At 36.5% G+C, this 20,323-nt stretch overlaps 2 protein-coding genes across 4 annotated transcripts in view; one reads left to right on the top strand and one right to left on the bottom strand.

Moving 5' to 3' along the window:
• glt1d1 (glycosyltransferase 1 domain containing 1) overlaps positions 1-7,451 on the bottom strand; it is a 42,383-nt gene extending 34,932 nt beyond the window's left edge. The window contains exons 1-4 of one of the 3 annotated variants that reach the window (XR_007931376.1): positions 7,197-7,451; positions 6,333-6,484; positions 5,035-5,140; positions 1,553-1,604 (exon numbers count right to left, since the gene is read on the bottom strand). Coding sequence is in view for 2 of the 3 variants with exons in the window: in XM_051903937.1 (XP_051759897.1) it covers positions 1,553-1,604; positions 5,035-5,140; positions 6,333-6,484; positions 7,197-7,264 (378 nt within the window). In the remaining variant the exon portion in view is untranslated. Of the gene's footprint in view, positions 1-1,552; positions 1,605-5,034; positions 5,141-6,332; positions 6,485-7,096 lie in introns of all 3 variants that reach the window. The other 2 variants (XM_051903937.1, XM_051903938.1) reach the window with 2 other exon arrangements.
• Positions 7,452-9,939: 2,488 nt separating this feature from the next.
• The window catches only part of slc15a4 (solute carrier family 15 member 4), a 60,344-nt gene continuing 49,960 nt past the window's right edge, over positions 9,940-20,323 (top strand). Inside the window, exons 1-5 of the mRNA XM_051901888.1 lie at positions 9,940-10,168; positions 10,421-11,044; positions 14,993-15,285; positions 16,818-16,959; positions 18,868-18,945. Of these exons, the coding sequence (XP_051757848.1) occupies positions 10,472-11,044; positions 14,993-15,285; positions 16,818-16,959; positions 18,868-18,945 (1,086 nt within the window). The 5' untranslated portion in view covers positions 9,940-10,168; positions 10,421-10,471. The remainder of the gene's footprint in view (positions 10,169-10,420; positions 11,045-14,992; positions 15,286-16,817; positions 16,960-18,867; positions 18,946-20,323) is intronic.

Genomic DNA, 20,323 nt, shown 5'->3' on the forward strand with positions numbered 1-20,323 from the left:
ATCAAATGTTTAAACTGAGAAAATGTATAATTTTAAAGGAAAAATAAGTTGATTTTAAATTTCATGGCATCAACACATCTCAAAAAAGTTGGGATAAGGCCATGTTTACCACTGTGTGGCATCCCCTCTTCTTTTTATAACAGTCTGCAAATGTCTGGGGACTGAGGAGACAAGTTGCTCAAGTTTAGGAATAGGAATGTTGTCCCATTCTTGTCTAATACAGGCTTCTAGTTGCTCAACTGTCTTCTTTGTCGCATCTTCCTCTTTATGATGCGCCAAATGTTTTCTATGGGTGAAAGATCTGGACTGCAGGCTGGCCATTTCAGTACCCGGATCCTTCTTCTACGCAGCCATGATGTTGTAATTGATGCAGTATGTGGTCTGGTATTGTCATGTTGGAAAATGCAAGGTCTTCCATGAAAGAGACGACGTCTGGATGGGAGCATATGTTATTCTAGAACTTGGATATACCTTTCAGCATTGATGGTGCCTTTCCAGATGTGTAAGCTGCCCATGCCACACGCACTCATGCAACCCCATACCATCAGAGATGCAGGCTTCTGAACTGAGCGCTGATAACAACTTGGGTTGTCCTTGTCCTCTTTAGTCTGGATGACATGGCGTCCCAGTTTTCCAAAAAGAACTTCAAATTTTGATTCGTCTGACCACAGAACAGTTTTCCACTTTGCCACAGTCCATTTTAAATGAGCCTTGGCCCAGAGAAAACGCTGGCTTCTTTTTTGACCTATAGAGTTTTAGCCAGCAACGGCGAATGGCACGGTGGATTGTGTTCACCGACAATGTTTTCTGGAAGTATTCCTGAGCCCATGTTGTGATTTCCATTACAGTAGCATTCCTGTATGTGATGCAGTGCCGTCTAAGGGCCCGAAGATCACGGGCATCCAGTATGGTTTTCCGGCCTTGACCCTTACGCACAGAGATTGTTCCAGATTCTCTGAATCTTTGGATGATATTATGCACTGTAGATGATGATAACTTCAAACTCTTTGCAATTTTTCTCTGAGAAACTCCTTTCTGATATTGCTCCACTATTTTTCGCCGCAGCATTGGGGGAATTGGTGATCCTCTGCCCATCTTGACTTCTGAGAGACACTGCCACTCTGAGAGGCTCTTTTTATACCCAATCATGTTGCCAATTGACCTAATAAGTTGCAAATTGGTCCTCCAGCTGTTCCTTATATGTACATTTAACTTTTCCGGCCTCTTGTTGCTACCTGTCCCAACTTTTTTGGAATGTGTAGCTCTCATGAAATCCAAAATGAGCCAATATTTGGCATGACATTTCAAAATGTCTCACTTTCAACATTTTATATGTTATCTATATTCTATTGTGAATAAAATATAAGTTTGAGATTTGTAAATTATTGCATTCCTTTTTTATTCACAATTTGTACAGTGTCCCAACTTTTTTGGAATCGGGTTTGTACATTAAGTGAATGGTTGGGGTTCCTCACACTTGCAGAGAGTTTGTTCTGGCATGTTAACAACAGCATTCTTATGAAGCTGGAGCTGTTAACCCAACATTTCTTACCAGGAGCGCCTCAGCCTGTTCTTTCAGTGCATCAGTGAACGCCACAGCAAACCTGCATGTGAGACAGAGATGAAGCAAGTGAGTTGACACGTTTAACATGTAAAGAAACATGAAGTCTTCACAAGGTTGTGATAGTGATGTACACCCCAGTCCCTGCGTTCAACAGCTTTCATTTCGCCGCAATTCCACACTTTCCCAGACATCAAAGCTGTCAGCGCTCGCCAAAAATCTGTAAATCAAACAAGTCAAGCCACGCAAATAAAAGCACCGCAATGCAATCCCTGAGAATTGCTTAAAGTCAGAATGATGAGGAGGAGGAAGATTATTTTTTTAATTAAAAACATATTTTTTCATAACCAATTATGTTGTTAGTGTAGAAATTATGAAGACAACTTAAAAAAAAAAAAAAAAAAAAAATCTGAATTTCAGAAAATACTTTTTATTTTAAAAGTGACATTGTATTCCATTTTTGTTTTACATTTCTCAAAACATTGTTTATTTCCCATTTTACATTGCATTTTATATCCTCGATTTTCAATGAGGTCTTTTGAAGCTCCCCGTATTAGTATATTTTCGAGAAACAAAAATTCATAAAGTTTGGTCTATGCCTCTGTCTTGCTGTCAAGCCTCATCCTAAAGCTCCCTTTATTCAAACTCAAAACAAATGCAAATACACACACATACATAAGACATAAGGTCCCTTTTTGATTTTTGTGGGTTGAATAAAAAAAAAGCAGACAGAGTGTTGTGTTGTTTTTTCCAAATGACTGCAACTAAACCCCATGGGTTTCCCTACATCTCCTATTCATCATGCCTTGTCCCTCATCTCTCTCTTTCAGGAGATGTGAAGGTTAGTCAGTAACGGCAGCAGCAGGGGGTCTTCTCTGAGAGATGTGTTTGAAGTGGAAGGGCTCTTATGCTCCCTAGTGACAATTATTCCCTCAAGACTGTCAAAAGGGTGTGAATCTGTCTGTACTAATCAAACAGACCACAAGAATCTATAACACCTGGCTAATGAATTGAAACTATAGCTGGCAGGCTTTGGGTTCAGATGTATTATTGATAAAAAGGAGGAGAATGCCACATAATGATACCTGATCCTATCAACCTTTTAGGCCAAAGGCCCACTAGAGGATGAAAAGAGAGAGCATTAAATAGAGAGAGCATAAAAAGAGAGCATAAAAATACTACTGTTCAAAACTTTGGTGTCAGTAGGGTTTTTTTTTTCTGAGAGTAAAGACAATTACCTGTATAGTATTATAATAAATATAATAAATAAATAATGTTCTTTTAAACTTTCTATTAATCAAAGAATCTTGGAAAAATATCAATTAAGCAGCACAGCTGTTTTCAACATCGATAATAAGAAGAAATGTTTCTTGAGCAGCAATTTAGCATATTAGAATGATTTCTGAAGGATCATGTAACACTGAAGACTGGAGTAATGATGCTGAAAATTCAGCTTTACTATAACAGAAATAAATTAAATTTGAAAATATATTGAAACAGAACACAGCTATTTTAAATTGTAATAATATTTCAAAATATTACTGTTTTTACTGTATTTTTGATCCAAAAAAATTCACCCTTGGTGTGTATAAGAAACATTTTAAAAATCATACAGACCCCAAACTTTTGAACAGCAGTGTAGTTTTTGACAAAAATAATTATTTGAGATTAAATACTAATCAGCAACCCGCCTTTTGAAGAGCTTTGATCTATTCTGTCAAAAACACAGCTCATGGAGGAGTGCATACATACAGACATGCATATATACACACCAATCAGGCATAACATTATGACCACCTTCCTAATATTGTGTTGGTCCCCCTTTTGCTGCCAAAACAGCCCTGACCCGTTGAGGCATGGACTCCACAAGACTCCTGAAGGTGTGCTGTGGTATCTGGCACCAAAATGTTAGCAGCAGATCCTTTAAGTCCTGTAAGTTGCGAGGTGGGGCCTCCATGGATCAGACTTGTTTGTTCAGCACATCTCACAGATGCTCGATTGGATTGAGATCTGGGGAATTTGGAGGCCAAGTCAACACCTCAAACTCATTGTTGTGCTCCTCAAACCATTCCTGAACCTTTTTTCTTTGTGGCAGGGCGCATTATCCTGCTGAAAGAGGCCACGGCCACCAGGGAGTACCATTTCCATGGCTGTACATGGTCTACAACAATGCTTAGGTAGGTGGTACATGTCAAAATAACATCCACATGGATGGCAGGTAAGTCACGCACACGCACCCGGCCATCCACGTGATGTAAAAGAAAACGTGATTCATCAGACCAGGCCACCTTCTTCCATTGCCCCATGGTCCAGTTCTGATGCTCACATGCTCACTGTTGCCGCTTTCGGCGGTGGACAGGGGTCAGCATGGGCACCCTAACTGGTCTGCAGCTATACAGCCCCATACGCAACAAACTGCGATGCACTGTGTGTTCTGACACCTTTCTATCAGAACCAGCATTAACTTCTTGAGCAATTTGAGCTACAGATCTGTTCCACACGGGCCAGCCTTTGCTCCCCACGTGCATCAATGAGCCTTGGCCGCCCATGACCCTCTTGCCGGTTCACCACTTGGACCACTTTTGATAGATCCTGACCACTGCAGACCGGGAACACTTGTAAAACTTGCTGAAATCCTTATGCTTGCCCTTTTTTCCTGTTTCTAACACATCAACTTTGAGGACAAAATGTTCACTTGCTGCCTAATATATCCCACCCACTAACAGGTGCCGTGATGAAGAGATAATCAGTGTTATACACTTCACCTGTCAGTGGTCATAATGTTATGCCTGATCGGTGTATACACACACACACACACACACACACACACACACACACACACTATAGATCAATCAGGACTACAACCTAGTTTAGATCAAAAACCTCTTAAGTACATCATGGATGATTGTCGCCAATATTTAAAAGACCACCTCATCCAGTGCAGATTAGAAGACTAATTAAAGACTAATCTCAGATGCAGAGATTAACAATACACTAGTAATCTTACATAATCCTCTTTTTATATAGTTCACCACCAATTAAAAATCATTTACTCACCCCTCACTCCAAACCTGTACGACCTTCTTTATCTTGTTGCGGAGAAAAAAAAAGAAAAAAAAAAACCTTTTGAAGAATGTACTAGAGATTTCAAGTTTCAAAAAAAGATGCAAATGCACCATCAAAGTATCATACTGTAAGTGGGCCATATGACTTGTGCACTATAGTCACTATATAGTATATTGTATTTATGTGAGAAACAAACTGATTTCATTTTCAATTGCATGGTGAATAACCAGTACATTCTTTAAAAATTCTTCTTTTGTGTTCCACATGATAAAGGAAGTCATAGAGGTTTGAAATGGGTCATAAATGATGACAGAATTTTGGCTCAAACTATTCCATTAATTATAGCTGACTAGAGCAGGGAAGCAGGATAAAGTGGCAGCTTTCATCAGGGACAGAGTAAATTTGACCTGGCCTTGCGCAAAACTTCCTCCATCACAGCTCGCTTGTGCTCATCCTTTACGTCTTCGTTGACATCCGTCCCTCCAAACACCACTCCAAACGGCACTCCAAGATCTGCAGAGAAATGAAAATTCACTACAAAGACGTAAATCCCTTAGTTTACTTATTCACCTCCTCTAAAGTTTAACTTTTAAATCCTTAGAGTGCGGAAAGTCTTTGAGGCATGAAACAGTGTGTTTATCTTGCCAGAGGGGAGAGTAGTCATCCATAGAGTGGACACTTTAAGCAATGACTCAACAAACTAGCCATATCTTAGGGAGGTGAGGGAGAAGTAGCCTTCAGTCTGAATAAGACATTCTGTGAGTAAACTTGCACAATATATCAGTCAACATACTACAGTTTTGTTTTTTTAATTAATGCCATAAATTGATAACAGAAGTGGATAATATGAATTATATGAATGGCTACTATGGTACAGTGATGGTATCAGATGATAATACCACAGTACTCTGATATATATACTATGGTAATAAAATGATTATCTTCTTCATATGACATAATTATATTGTATTCAAAATAATACCATGGTACATTGTACAACAGCACAGCAACACCATAGTACTTTTTTCGTCAGTGTGCAATTTTAGTTATAACATTAAAAAATGCATTTAATAGATAAAAAACTAATTTAATAGATACAGGCTAAAATTCAGTGTTAGTGGTGCATGAATATTAAAATGACCGATATTGATAAACCAATATTTTTTTTTACATTATAGCTGATATATATATATATATATATATATATATATAATAGATTCAGCCGTCATATGATTATAATTGAAAGAATTAAAAATATAAATTTTAAGATTTGCTACATATTATATATAAAATTATTAAGTTATTAGCGTTATTAAATATTACCTTTGTTGTGCACTAGATGACTAAAAAGGTAATCTGATTGTTAATATCGGCAGAAATGAGCATGAACAACTAAATATCTATCAATAGTCACTTACATAATAAAATCTAATAATGTCCCTAAACAAAATACTGTTCTAAACCATAATCATGTGCAAGAAGGTATTTCCAATGTATCTATCACCAGTAATGTCAAAAATTGTGTGATAGATGTAGATAGTAACACTAATGAGACAAGACAGATGTGTGTACAGTATGTGTGTGTGTAGGTTAGGCTGTGGTGCACCACCTTCTTATAAAATCAATTGCATCTATGAGTTGTTCTCAATAATAGTGAAACCAAAGTGTGCATGTGTATATTTTGAGAGGCCGGGGGACTTGTCACCTAAAAGAAGCCTGCCTCCTTTGAAAAGATGAATGGCCAGCGCAGCCTCGAACCGCGGCTCTTGCGTCATCAGGGATGATACATCAGAGGCAGAATTGAACTCTCTTGTATCACACAGTACACAAGTATGTCCTGCAGCCACAATGTGATTTCTGCAATCCAAACACACACAGTATATATCAGCATCTCATTATCTGTAATAATGTGGCTCTGTTCTTTAATAACACTCTCTACAAAACTTACTATGGCAGCATCATGGTACAGTGATGGTAATACCATGGTACTATGGCAAGCTGTTTTGACTTTTAATCATTCCCATCCCAGGATATGAATTGTTAATATCAAGAATTACATTTTCAATAGTTAAAATGATCATTCTTGATTGGGAATGTATTTTTTTTTTTTTTTTTTTTTTTTTTTACTAGTAACAATGACTATTTTTGATACGAGGAATTACATTTCGACTAGCAAAAAAAAAAAAAAAGGTTTTACTAGTGGAAATTCCATTCCTGATATCAACAATTCCTGATATAAACCTTGGCATTTTCGTGGTAGCCTATTTCAAAGAATACCATGATATTACCATTGTACAGTAGGCTACATGTACAAAAAACATGGTACTTATTTGTACAACAGCGTCAACGGAAAATAGCTTCACAATGGTGTTGAATGCGTATTATGCAGGGAAATACGTGACATAATGATATATAATGTACTACAGGTTGATTTAAGATGTAAAATCACTTGAAAAATGATCGCCTTACAGGATTAATAGTACTCGGATAAGCTGTTGTGAGAGCTGAGGATCAATGGAGGACTGCGATACTTCCTGGTTTCGCTAATCAAACAGCGATGTTACTGTACCTTATTCTCTCGGCAGTGGTACAGTTCCCTGTTTTAGGACTTAAGCAGGCTAGGAAGAGCACGCGCATTTCAGCGTGTGGTGAGAAAATGCTGACGCTAATAAACAAAGCGAGAGCGCCTGCCAGCAGACGGACAATGTGCTCCTCTCTTGACCTGACTCTGTTAATCTCATGCTGTCACGTCAGAGACCAGCCTCCCTGACCGACACGCGTGGAGTTTATTTTAGCACGGGTCCGTTTGAAATGAAGACCCTCCGGAAACACGGAACTATAGTGGGCGCAACGTTAAAAAGATAGAATGTGGTACTAAATCATATCTAAAAATATATTAATATGTGTACTAATAATTTCGAGTGTGCATGATCCGTGTGTGCATGATTGTGGACCAAGCCTTGGAAGTGTTAGCTATAAAATTATAGCCTAAAATAATGTATCATGTCCCTTAAGTTTTTTTAAATAATAAAAATTATTAATAAATTATTAATGAATAAATTAAAATAAAGTAAGTAAATAAGTGTAATGGTAAATAAAATGTCATGTTATTTATCAAATTATCACAAAATTATCACCTTCTGTTACAATTTCTTTTCTGTAAAACCTTCCTTTCCCTGAAACAGTATAAAATTATTTAAAGGGTTAGAAAATAATGCCATTAATTACTCACACTAATGTCGTTCTACACCCGTAAGACCTTCGTTCATCTTCGGAACACAAATTAAGATATTTTTGATGAAATCCGATGGCTCAGTGAGACCTCCATAGACAGCAAGTTAATTTACACTTTCAAACACCCAGAAAGCTACTAAAACATATTTGAAACAGTTCATGTGACTGCAATGGTTCTACCTTGATATTATAAAGCGATGACAATACTTTTTGTGTGGCAAAAAAATAAATAAATAAATAAATAACGAATTTTCAACAATATCTGATGGGCGATTTCAAAACACTGCTTCAAATCTTTTGTTTCGAATTAGTGGTTCGGAGTGCCAAAGTCACGTTATTTCAGCAGTTTGGCAGTTTCACACACTATCTGAATCACTGATTCAAAACAAAAGATTAGATAGATATTGTTGAAAAGTCTTTTTTTTTTTTGGCGCACAAAAAGTATTCTTCAGGGATTCATGTAAGACATGAGGGTGAGTAATAAATGGCACGCACACACACACACACACACACACACACACACACACACACACACACACACACACACACATTATACCGGTCAAAAGATAGGAATCATTTAAAAAAAAAAAAGTTGTCATGGTTTCTAATTAGTCCTCAACAGTTCCCTGCTTCGTTAATGATGTATTTAAGCCCTCAGTTTTGCTCAGTTCATTGTCTTGCTTTAACAGTTGGTAAATGTGTAGTTTTCTCACTCTCTCTGTTTAATAAATATTGTATTTTATTCTGTCATTTTGAGACACACATCATCTTTGTTGGAATAACTACACAGCGCACTGAAACTATTGAGAAAGTAATATATATATATATATATATATATATATATAGAGAGAGAGAGAGAGAGAGAGAGCGTTTGCTTATTAATCAACAGCAAACACGGTATGTTTAATAGTCTTGTAGTCAGTTCTCATGAGCGAGAGGAGCTGTGAATCAGGGACGTGCTGACTTTCATATAGTGTTATCATGCCACAGCAAATTGCCACTGGCACTTCCTTATAGTACAGACCGTTTGAAATTGAGTTCATGAATTTCATACATTTTAATGGGTCTGAATAAGAAAAGAAGGCTAAAGTTGGGAAAGTTTTATTCACCTCTTGATCCTTAAAAGTCTGTCAGCTACATGAAGCCGAGCAGCTCTAGTTCTGTTCTGAGGGATACTGTCCATGTGATCTGTCAGTCAACATGACTGCCACTTTTTACATTTGATCAAGTTAATTTATGAGTTCAGCAGTTCACTATTCATGAGAATAATGCAAAATGAGCAAGGATATCATAACATTAATGACTAATTTAGGAAACATTTACTAAATCACAGAGCTACACTTCCAGCACATAGACCCACATATTATTATTAATTTTAAAAGTAGGCCTATTATAGGAGTAACTGACAAAGTAAGAAAATACTGTAATAATAATGGATGTACAGTAGATTCATAAAACATATTGTTGCCCAACAATAATAGTTAAAAATGTTTTAACAAAAACCCACAAATCACAAAAGGGTGTGGAAAACAATAAACAAAACATTTACAATAAATAGTTAATAGCTAAATTAATAGATTCATAATAAATGTTCACAATGCAGTGATGTAGGAGTAAATACAATTATGTATATAATGTACTATTATGTATAAAATTATGTAGGCTAAAAAACATTCCAGAGTAATAAGCAAACTGATAATATGCTAAAATACCTGAATAAATGAGTTTGAAGACAAAAATAATACTAGTGGGGTCAATATTATTTTTTCTCAGTGTACAAATTATTAAAACCATTTTAGTAAAAACACACACACCACAAAAGTGTGTGAATAATAACCATAAACAAACCGTATTTCAAATGTACATGACAGGCTAGGCACCACCAGGAAGTTTATGTGCAGAATTGATTGGCAGCAATACTAGCCAATAGAAAAAAAAAACTTTCTTTCCCCTTTATCCAATCAGCAATGGCCATTGGCTCTGTTGCTAGCTGATTGACGCTTATCCTCACTCCCTGTATATAAAACGATCAACCTGAAACTCCTCACAAGGACATATGATAATCACATCCAGATGGTATGTAGATCTGATAATTGCGCTGTGGGCGGGTCACTTTGACGTTTATGAGTTAACCGGTGTCACGCGGTAGTATTGTGACTGGCTGTTTACTCTCAGAGCCGATTGCTAAACTTCATATCGTAAGAAATTTTAAGATAATACTTTTAATAACATGTATCCCGAGGGCATTGGTAAACACGTCGCGGGCTGAACAGCTAAATGTGGAGCAGTGCTAAGTGTACAAGAACGGTATGTTTACGCCTGTTTATGCAAATATTGTTAGCCTGTTTACTGAGTAAAATATAGAAGTTGCTGACAGCATGTCAGCGGCCTTTCATGTTTTATTGTCGGTTGAAATATTCAAATAAGTCTAAGAATTAAGACGTATTTTAAATTTTGTGATTTATTACCTGAATTTCCATTATTGCGTCATGTGTAGTTTTTGGTATTACGTGCTGTTAAAATAATGGCTATCGTTTTGTTGTTGTTTGTGTCCTTTAGGTTTGGATTTTGGTCAGCTGACCACCTCTTGAGAAACGGGCATATCAGGCCATGGCTGGCAGAGATGTAAACGAGAGCACTCCTCTTTTGGACAACTCTGTGGCTTCAGCCAGATCAGAGTCAGTGTTCAATGGCAGGAGACTGGCATGTGCTGCCATACTGCTGGCAGAGTCTTTAGAGAGAATGGCTTTCTATGGCATCACCTCAAACCTGGTGCTCTTCCTCAATGGAAGCCCCTTCTATTGGGAGGGCACTTTGGCCAGCCAGGCCCCCTTGATTTTCATGGGAGTCACTTATTTGATATCGCCCTTTGGTGGCTGGCTGGCGGATGCGTTCCTTGGCAAGTTCTTAACCATAGCCTTGAGTCTAGTCCTTTATCTGTTAGGGATGCTGCTTTTCCCCTTTGTGGCCAGCGACAAAACCAGGAATTATCTGTGTGGAGAAGAGATGGCGTTCCCGGTGCAGCCTGCAGATTGTTTTCCTGAAAACGGGACAGTGCCCGCCAATGTGACCTGCGTCAATCGGACGTCATACTGCGGCCCTGCGATCTACAGCGGTCTGGTGCTGGTGGCCATTGGCGTGGGAGCTGTGAAGTCAAACATCACTCCATTCGGGGCAGATCAGGTAACACAGGTGTTTTCAGAATGGGTCCGGGGATGCCCGGAGAGTGCAAGGGAGTTCTAGGGTGTCCATGGAAAAATGTAGAAAGAAACACGTAAAATAAATAAATAATAATATATTAGAGTAAACTAAAGCATTTGAATAAAATAAAACAATTATTAAAGTAAATAAATTGACTTAACTAAATAAATGCCTCCAACAGTACAGCATAGTACATTAGTGATTAGAAAAAAAAAATCTAATTACGTAACGAGAAATATTTTCAAAATAATGTTTTGGACATATTTATAATATCCATTTTTCACAGTATAAATTTGGTCTGTATACATGAAAATACATAGTTTAAATTTTAGGATGGGCACAGGATGATCATATTTGGGGGTCTGTGGCATCTAAAAGTTTGAAAACCCTTGAGGTAATAAACAGACTTCACTACAACTGGAGAGTTGTCTAAACTTTGAGTAGGTTCAGATCTCAGGGGCGCAACCTTGGATTGATTTTCAGAGCAATATTTTCTTCTGTGTCTGGCTTTTATGAAACTATAAATGATATTAAGCCCTTTGACATGGTTGCTGTTGTTTGTTCAATAACATCTTTCGGATGCTTCAGGTTAACCTTGACTGGTTCTTTCTGTGGATACCAGTGACTCCATACTTTTGTAGTGGAGAGAGTTTGTTTTTCTGTGGCTTTTAGGGATCTGGTATTGTTTTTCTTGTTTTTTTTTTTTTTTTTTTTTTGGAGCACAAAAGGGGATGTTTTGAACAATGTGCTGGTTGCCCTTGTCCACTTACATTTGGGGACTGTTAAACTTCAAAAGTGATGCAAAAGTATCATATAAGTCATCTATACAACTCATACACCGAGTTGTATGAAGTCATATGCTAGCCTACTTATAATCTTGCTGATAATATGTAAAGTTGAAATGGAGAATTAATGTATTTGATTTCATTCAAACAGTTACTGTGAATGGGATCAGTGGATTTGTGAAAGGATAAAATTAATGATTTGTTTTTAAATCAGATATTGCTAAGACAGAATATGGCACAGAAATCATATGCACATTGCACACATTATAATATTTGACACATTTAAGGTGCTTTTTGGATCTCCACAGTCCTAGTCCTCATTCTCTTTCAAAATTCCACTTATATTCCACAAAAGAAAGCCATGCAGGTTTCATATGAAATAAGGGTGAATAAATTACATATTTTTAATTTAAGGGTTTAATTTTCAAGTTTAATTTTACTTACCATTGTCATGTCTAAAAGTGCAAGCATTCTGTATGTGCTTGAACAAAATGTAGGTCAGTTTCTGGGACTTTAAGATGTATTTTTAACACATAGACCACTCATCTGACAGTCATAAAATGAGCTTTAAATCGACAAGTGCAATAATGTGAGGTTTTTCTTGAAAATAAGGTTTCTGATATTGTGTTTTACATTTTGTGACTTGAACCCTCATTAACCTTCTTTATATATACTAAATTTAATATACTACATTAGACTGTGGATTTTGCCTAAAACAAATTCATATTTTTATATTTAAAAAAGTAGCAAAGTGGGAAATTTCAGGTTTCAAAATAATCGGTTGCTTCATTACTTAAAAACTGTTAATTAGAATGTTTCTGTATTTCAGTAAGTGCTAATGTGCTTTTTTGGCAACATTTTGTAAGGCTTCCTTAAATTTGGACACACCTTTGGGCACTTTCACTTCACTTTTAAAAAAGGACAAGGCAAATACCACACATTTCTGAGGTATTTTGAGTCTGACTTTGCCTTGTGACACAAGCCGTTTTGCAGCCCACAAGATTGAAATTATGCCTTTTGTTGAAGTGGCTTCTATGGTTACTATCTAGGTGTGTTTCTCAGATTCGGTTATAACTAAATTTGTATATGCAAGTTTATTTGTTATAGTGATGAGGAGAACTGAAGGTTTTTAGTGATATAGTGTAGATTGTAATACAGAAAGTACAAAGAATGCAAAAACAGTGCAAAAACATTTGTGCAATAAAATATGCCTTCCATGCTTTAGCCATGTTTTCATGCTTTGAAAGCTACACTGTAAAACAGGATTCAGAATACTCAACATTTTTTGTAGACACCAATTACCTAAAAAAATTAAGTTAAGCAACTCAAATTTTGTAAGTAAACTATAATTATAAATAACAATTAAGTCAAACTGAAAATGTTTAATTTTATTTAATGTTTAAGTCCACTGTACTTAAAACTATTGTTTACCATTCGTAATGTTTCTCATTTTTCAATTATTTTGATGCAGTGGTTGTAAAACCCAATTTGAGTTCAGAATACTCAAAACATTGAAGTAAACAACTCGAAGATCATTTTAGTAGAACTTAAAAAAATGAACTTTGTACTACACAAACTCGCTAATTACAATTAAATAGAAATATTGAATAACCTAACACCTAAACTTTACGGTTAAGTGTTAGTTAGCAGCAGCACACCAGCATGTGCTAATGTAACCAAAGAGACTATCACTTGCATGAACTGTTAATCAACATGCATTATATAGCCTTGAAGTTTCACAGCCCATTCTCGGCCTAACCACAGGCACTACTCTTCACCACGATGGCAACCCTACAAAACTTCAACATCACAGAAACACATTTAAATACCAAAATAACAGAACATTGACAATAACAAATCTTCCCCTGTATTAATCACACAAAATAACATTAAATTTTAACATTTATTCTCCTTACACAGTGTGACGCAAAGCATGCTGGGAACTTGAAATGTGCTGCAACTCAGTTTAATGTTGAATGGATTCTTCTGATAATGTTGGTTAGAACAACAATGTGACGTGCATGGATGACGTCACTATGTCGCTCAGTAAACTTAAAAATTATAATTTAAGTATAAGGGTTTACTCAAAAATGTTGAGCTGCACAAAAATAAAATTAAACTCCTTGTTCAGAAAATTTAATTGTTTTGAGTTGCAATGATTTAGCAGACTTTAATTGCAGTGTACTCAATCTTTATGCGTTTGTAGTACTGTTCAGGTTTACAGTGTAGTCATGCATTATCACCCCTTTCACCCTATTTCATGACCTCTTGGTAACATGAAACTGTACAGTAGCCCATTACAATGGGGGTGGGGAGGGGATGTCCCTGACATAAGTGAATTATAAGGAAATGATCTGTTCAGTGAATAAATGATTAATTAAAAACTCCATATGATAATGAGCAAGACTCTTCTACACTGTGCTGCTATCAAACTAGACATTACATGTAAAACGAAACTAGAAACTTAGGAAGTAAAACTGACATCTGTCTTCGTTGGCTTGTTTATAACAGATTTTTTATCCAGATATTTTCTGTACTGGATTATTTGACAAGCTTATTTGTTGACTAAACCTTGTTTTTGCGATGCAAGTCTTTAAATGGGTATGACTTGGATTTAGGCTAGTGTTGACGTCTCTTCATATGATCGTCATGTGATTTTTAGATTCAATAAAGAAATGAACTGCAGTCTGTACCATCTGGGTGTCATTGGGGCATAGATCTGATTTAAATGTTGAGGAAGTGGGTCAATGAATTGAAAATTCTTTCAATAAATTGTCGCTTTTTACTAAAATTGTTGGGGATCTTTGTCTCTGATTGTATGGTTACATCTGCATGTATTTTGAGCAAATGTGTATTGATTGTTGATATGCTTATTGAAGGTACAACTTTGTAACCACAAGCGAGTCAAAAAAGAAATGTTTTTTCCAGCTGGAAATTATGTTAATGTTATTGTTGCCCTTGTTTGACACAGAACCGGATATAGAATTAGTTATTATGGATTTAAAAGTGATTTGATTGCTAAACTAAAAAGTCAGTCATTCAGTTATTTCATTGAGCTTAAAATTAATAAACCAGTTAAATAAAAAAGAATGAAAGCTCACAAGCAAGTGTATTGAATTTGTATTTTTGATGTATATCCTTACAGGTGAAGGATCGAGGTCCGGAGGCAACACGGCGGTTCTTTAACTGGTTCTACTGGTGCATTAATCTGGGAGCGATCTTCTCACTGGGTGGAGTAGCCTATATTCAGCAGAACATTAGCTTCTCTATTGGCTACATCATCCCTGCCGTCTGTCTCGGGGTGTCCCTCATCATCTTTATTCTGGGCAGAGCGGTTTTTATTTCTAAGACTGCAGACGGCAGTGCTTTCAGCGACATGTTCCGGATCCTGGCCTCGGCCCTCTGTGGACGCGGGCCAAAGGAACCCAGTCTGCTCAGGTGAGGGCTAAACTTACTTTAGTGAATAGGGCAGTTCACATGAAATCAACTTTATTAATACACACTCCTGGTTTTATTGTGAACATTGGTTTTATTTTCACTTCCTTATAAAGAAAATAGTCATTTTACCACAAGTGCAGACAAATGTAGAGTATATAGGATGCATAATTAGTTGAAATGTTGCTTTATCTATGAATTTAAGCATGTTGCTTCTAAGTAAATAAGCAAAGTGTGCATTGAACGTTTAACATTTAAAACTTAAATATGACCAATATAAATTTTTTGTTCATCCTGTTTCAAAAATAATAAAATGAGGAGCAAAAACTGTTTCTTGATAAATTAAATGGATAGTTCACTCAAAAATGAAAATTCTATCATTAATTACTCGTGTCGTTCCAAACCCATAAGACTTTCGTTCATCTTCAGAACACAAATTAAGATCTTTTTGGCAGAAAGCTCTCAGATTTCATCACTCCATTGACAGCTACGCAACTGACACTTTGATGCTTCAAAAAGTTCATAAAGAGATCGTTAAACTAATCCATATGAATTGAGTGGTTTAGTCCAAATTTTCTAAAGAGACATGATCACTTTATATGATGAACAGATTTAATTTAGGCTTTTATTCACATATAAACATTCATCAACACACACATCAGTTGGGGTAAACGGAAGCTCAAGCATGTTTGCTTGACGTGTGAGAACCAATGAGGTTCAATCTCGTGTGTTACACAGCACGTTTGAGCTTCCGCAAGAGGTTTGTTCTTGCGCATAAAGCAGGTTCGGTTGAGCTATTTATGTTTGCTGATGAATGTTTATATGTGAATAAAAGTCTAAATTTAATCTTTTCATCATATAAAGCAATTGAGTCCCTTCAGAAAATGTGGACCAAACCACTTAATTCATATGAATTAGTTTTACAATCTCTTTATGAACTTTTTGAAGCGTCAAAGTGTGTGTTTAGATGTTAATGGAGGGACAGATTTCAGATTTCATCAAAAAGATCTTAATTTGTGTTCCGAAGATGCATGAAAGAAAGGAACAATATAAGGGTGAGTAATTATTGACAGAATTGTCATTTTTGGGTGAACTATCCCTTTAAGGTGGATTTGTCAGTTGTTGCATATTCAGAAATTGTAATTATTATTTATTCCTACACTTAAAAAATGGATGTGCCTATTAGTCTTTACACAGTCCATACTGTTTAAAATGTTTCAAGTGTGTTAGATTGTATGTATATTTATGCTGTTTTTTTCATGGGAACCTCCACTCCAGTTTAGATGACTCCATTAGTCTGTAATGTTATCCCTCATCTTCCTCTTTGATCCACCTCTCCTGTCTGTCTCTTACGTGGCGCTGCTATTCATCTCTGTGGCATAAGTTACTGTCAAGTGCCGTGCCCTTTCTCTAAATCAAAGAAGAACAATCACTTCACAAAAAAAAAAAAACCCTGACATTTTTTTTTTTTTAAGTTGGTAAAAAAAGACCAAATCCTTGCTCTTTTCTTGTTACAAACATTGTTCTTCCACCAGGCCAAAGCCAACTCTACTGGATGGTGCTAAGGTGACGTACGGTGGGCGATTTTCAGAGGAGAAGGTGGAGGAAGTGAAAGCGCTGGTCAAAATACTTCCTGTTTTCCTGGCTCTCATTCCGTACTGGATGGTCTATTTCCAGGTAAAGTTTTTATGAGTGGGTTTCTCAAGTTCGTCTGTCAGTTATAGGTCCTTAAAAAAGAGGGAAATGTACAGGCTATGTATATTTAACCTTAATTTACTGTAGTTGTGACAGGATGAATAGGGAATTGCACAGGTATTTTATTTGCTTGAAGTCTCAAGGTGTCTCAGGAAAAAGAGGCATAGTGGTGATGAACGATGTCGTTGGCTTGTCAAATACAGTTGATTGATGTTCATAAGCAGAGATTTTGTCTCTGACATATTAAGAGTTTGTGCCATTTGGAGCCTTTATGGGACAAGTGGGCATAAAGCCCTTGAGCAGACAGGTGCTTCCTTGAAGAACTTTATATGTCTTGTTCAAGGTAATGCAGAAAGGACAAGCAATAAAGACTGGGACATCTCTACTACTAAAGCAGCGTCCCTTCAGCAGCTGGTGTGGGGCCTGTAACCACTGAATTAATGTCACCTTACCACAGAAAAAAAGGTTATGTGTCAAAGTACCACTCGTAAAGTGTTTTTGAAGATGTTTAAATTTAGTTTGTCAACATTGCCATGTTTAAATATTTTTAAGGCGTGTCTTTCATTTCTGCATTTTACAGTCACCTAAGTGAAATTTCCAGCCATTTTTGTTTTCTTACTTCCCCCACAAAGCACATTTGCATTATCGGAATATGCTTGTAAAGGTCTGGTTTTATGGACATTCCCTTTAGTTCACCCAAAAATTTAAAAAATGTCATCACTCACCCTCATTGTCATTCCAAACGCATAAGACTTCGAAACACAAGTGAAGATATTTTAATGAAATCTGAGAGATTTCTGTCCCTCCATTGACAGTCTATACATCTACCACTTTAGTAGAACAACATGCACAGTCTGTGCAAGAACCACTGAGGTTAATTCTCATGTGTTACGCAGTACGTTTGAGCTTCCACAAGAACCAATGAGGTTTGTTCTTGCACGTCAAGCATGTATGGTTGAGCTTCTGTTTATGTTGACTGATCAATGTTTAAATGTGAATAAAAGCCTAAATTCAATCTGTTCATCATATAAAGCGATCAAGTCTCTTTAGAAAATTTGGACTAAACCACTCAATTCAAATGGATTAGTTTTTCAATCTCTTTATGGTTACACATGATCCTGCTGGTTTCTTATGTATTTATAAATTAAACTATAGCTAAGACTAATTGTCAGGACAAATGCCGTCCCGACTGTAACTCCATTGGGATGTGGGACATGGCTCATAAGACTGACACTGTCCCTATTTTATTAGGTAACCCTAATCCTTTTTCAGACAGTCTCTAAAGATCAGACCGGTGGTAACATTAAAAAATTCTGTCTTTGTATATTTACTGTGTAAAATTTACCATTCTTAGGAGGCATTGGGTAATTTCCTGCTGTGAATGCGGGTTTTGTAGTAATGTTAAATTGCCGTGGGTCTGTCGGGATAAGGATCATTGTGTCGTAGACCATCTCACGTGAAAACAAGATTCTCTTCCTCCAATTATGGCTAAAGGTCATCTTTTGAGGCCCTGTCATCCCATATGTTTTGTCTGCTGAGACGCTTGCCAACTGTTAGAAAGGTTACCCGGCATTGTTAGTCCTCGGGGCCTTAAATTAAGGTTCGAGTAAAGGACAACGTCTCTAACTTTTAGAAAAAAATGCCTAATGACTTTCTGCATGAGCAGATATTTCAAAATGTTCCCATGAAGCACCTGCTTTTAAGGGCTGAAATATTGCCACTTGCTATTTTCTTCCTCTGCCCTATTTCAAGTTTAAATCAATAGCAATATTCAGAAACAGTGTCTACTCAAGTGCTAAATGGATCATAGCACTGAGAGCTGGTCAGAAGCGCTGAATGAGATGTGAGTGCAGCCAGCGTGTTTATGTGTGCTGCTGTCTTCTCTTGCAGATGCAGACCACATATTATCTCCAGAGTCTCCATCTGACAATTCCTGGAGCCGATCCCAACTCCACAGACTCTCACCCGGTAAGAGAACAGTTATTTCAGTGCCAATTATGTCAGATCACTTCCAAATTGGCCTGAAAGAAAAATATAATTGCTTTGTTAATGAAGAGTTCAATTATTAAAGCAGTTGGCCTCCTTTTTTGCCTGTGCTCTGGTCACTTTCCTCATCAGTTATCCCATATTTCTCATCTGCTGTGCTATTAGGAAGCAACATTTTCAATGCCACAGATGTTTCCATTAATGATACATGTTTCTATAAATATATGTCTTTATAAACTGGATTTTCATTGCTCTTTTAAATATTGATATAGAATATAGAAAGAATCAAGAACAAAACAAAGGTATATATGTATCATTTTAAAATATATATATATATATATAAATATACACATTAATGTTCTTCTCTTTAAATAGAGAAAAGTTGCTCTGGCTGCTTTGATGTGTGTATGGCGTGGGAGTGGCATAGGTTAGTTATCACAACGTGCGAGAAAGGTCGACATAGAGCATGCTAAATCTTCAACCCCTGGCCAAAAGAGAGTGCTACAGAGCTCGTAATAAAATGACTCAACATTGGCTTGGCTTTTCGGAGATGGCGAGAACTGAGGGATTTGATATGTTGTAAAAGCGACATAGAAATGTTTTTTTTTTATTATTATTATTATTATTCAACAGGTGAATAAGCTATTTCATTTAACAGATAAATTGCCATATGTAGCTCTCTAAAAAAGTTCAGTGTAATTCATTGTATACTGTGAAGAGTCAATTTAAATATTGTTGTTGTAGCGCTGTGCTGGAATTTATTTTCAAGGAAGTACCATGTCTGTTAATGGGTATAGCTACAGTAACGTCTTCAGCTAGTGAGCTTGAGATCCTTTCCATCTAAACTGGTTATATCACTAAAGCCTAGTAGTGAATGTTTTAATGAGCATCAGGATAACCATATTCATCCGCACAGTCACGCAGAGCCGAAGAACAACCAAAACAATGTTCTTCCCAAAATGAATGCTGTTTTGTTTAAGTGCTAGAGGGCCAAAAGTTGCATAGTGTACCTTTTAAAAGAATATATTTCACAATATTACCATTTTAACTGTATTTTTATCAAATAAATGCAGCCTCGGTTCGAATATTTAAAAAAAAAAAAAAAAAAGAAGAGAGAGACAACTATAAGTATATAATTTGCCAACTCCTCAAAAACTTCAACACTTTCAAAACTGATTTAGCACAACATGAAAAGTTGATTGATCAGATTGGTGGCAGAGTTTGGAATTGGAAGCTTTGATCTAAATGGCTGAAGCTCCTCCTATCATCAGGCCACAGCTTTGATGAAATCAGTCTGGTTAACTGTAAAGGCCTGTTCGATAACTATAATGATAAAGATATAGTTCTAAAAATCGTTTTA

The sequence above is a fragment of the Ctenopharyngodon idella genome, chromosome 8 (genome assembly GCF_019924925.1).
Source record: "Ctenopharyngodon idella isolate HZGC_01 chromosome 8, HZGC01, whole genome shotgun sequence".
NCBI lineage: Eukaryota > Metazoa > Chordata > Actinopteri > Cypriniformes > Xenocyprididae > Ctenopharyngodon > Ctenopharyngodon idella.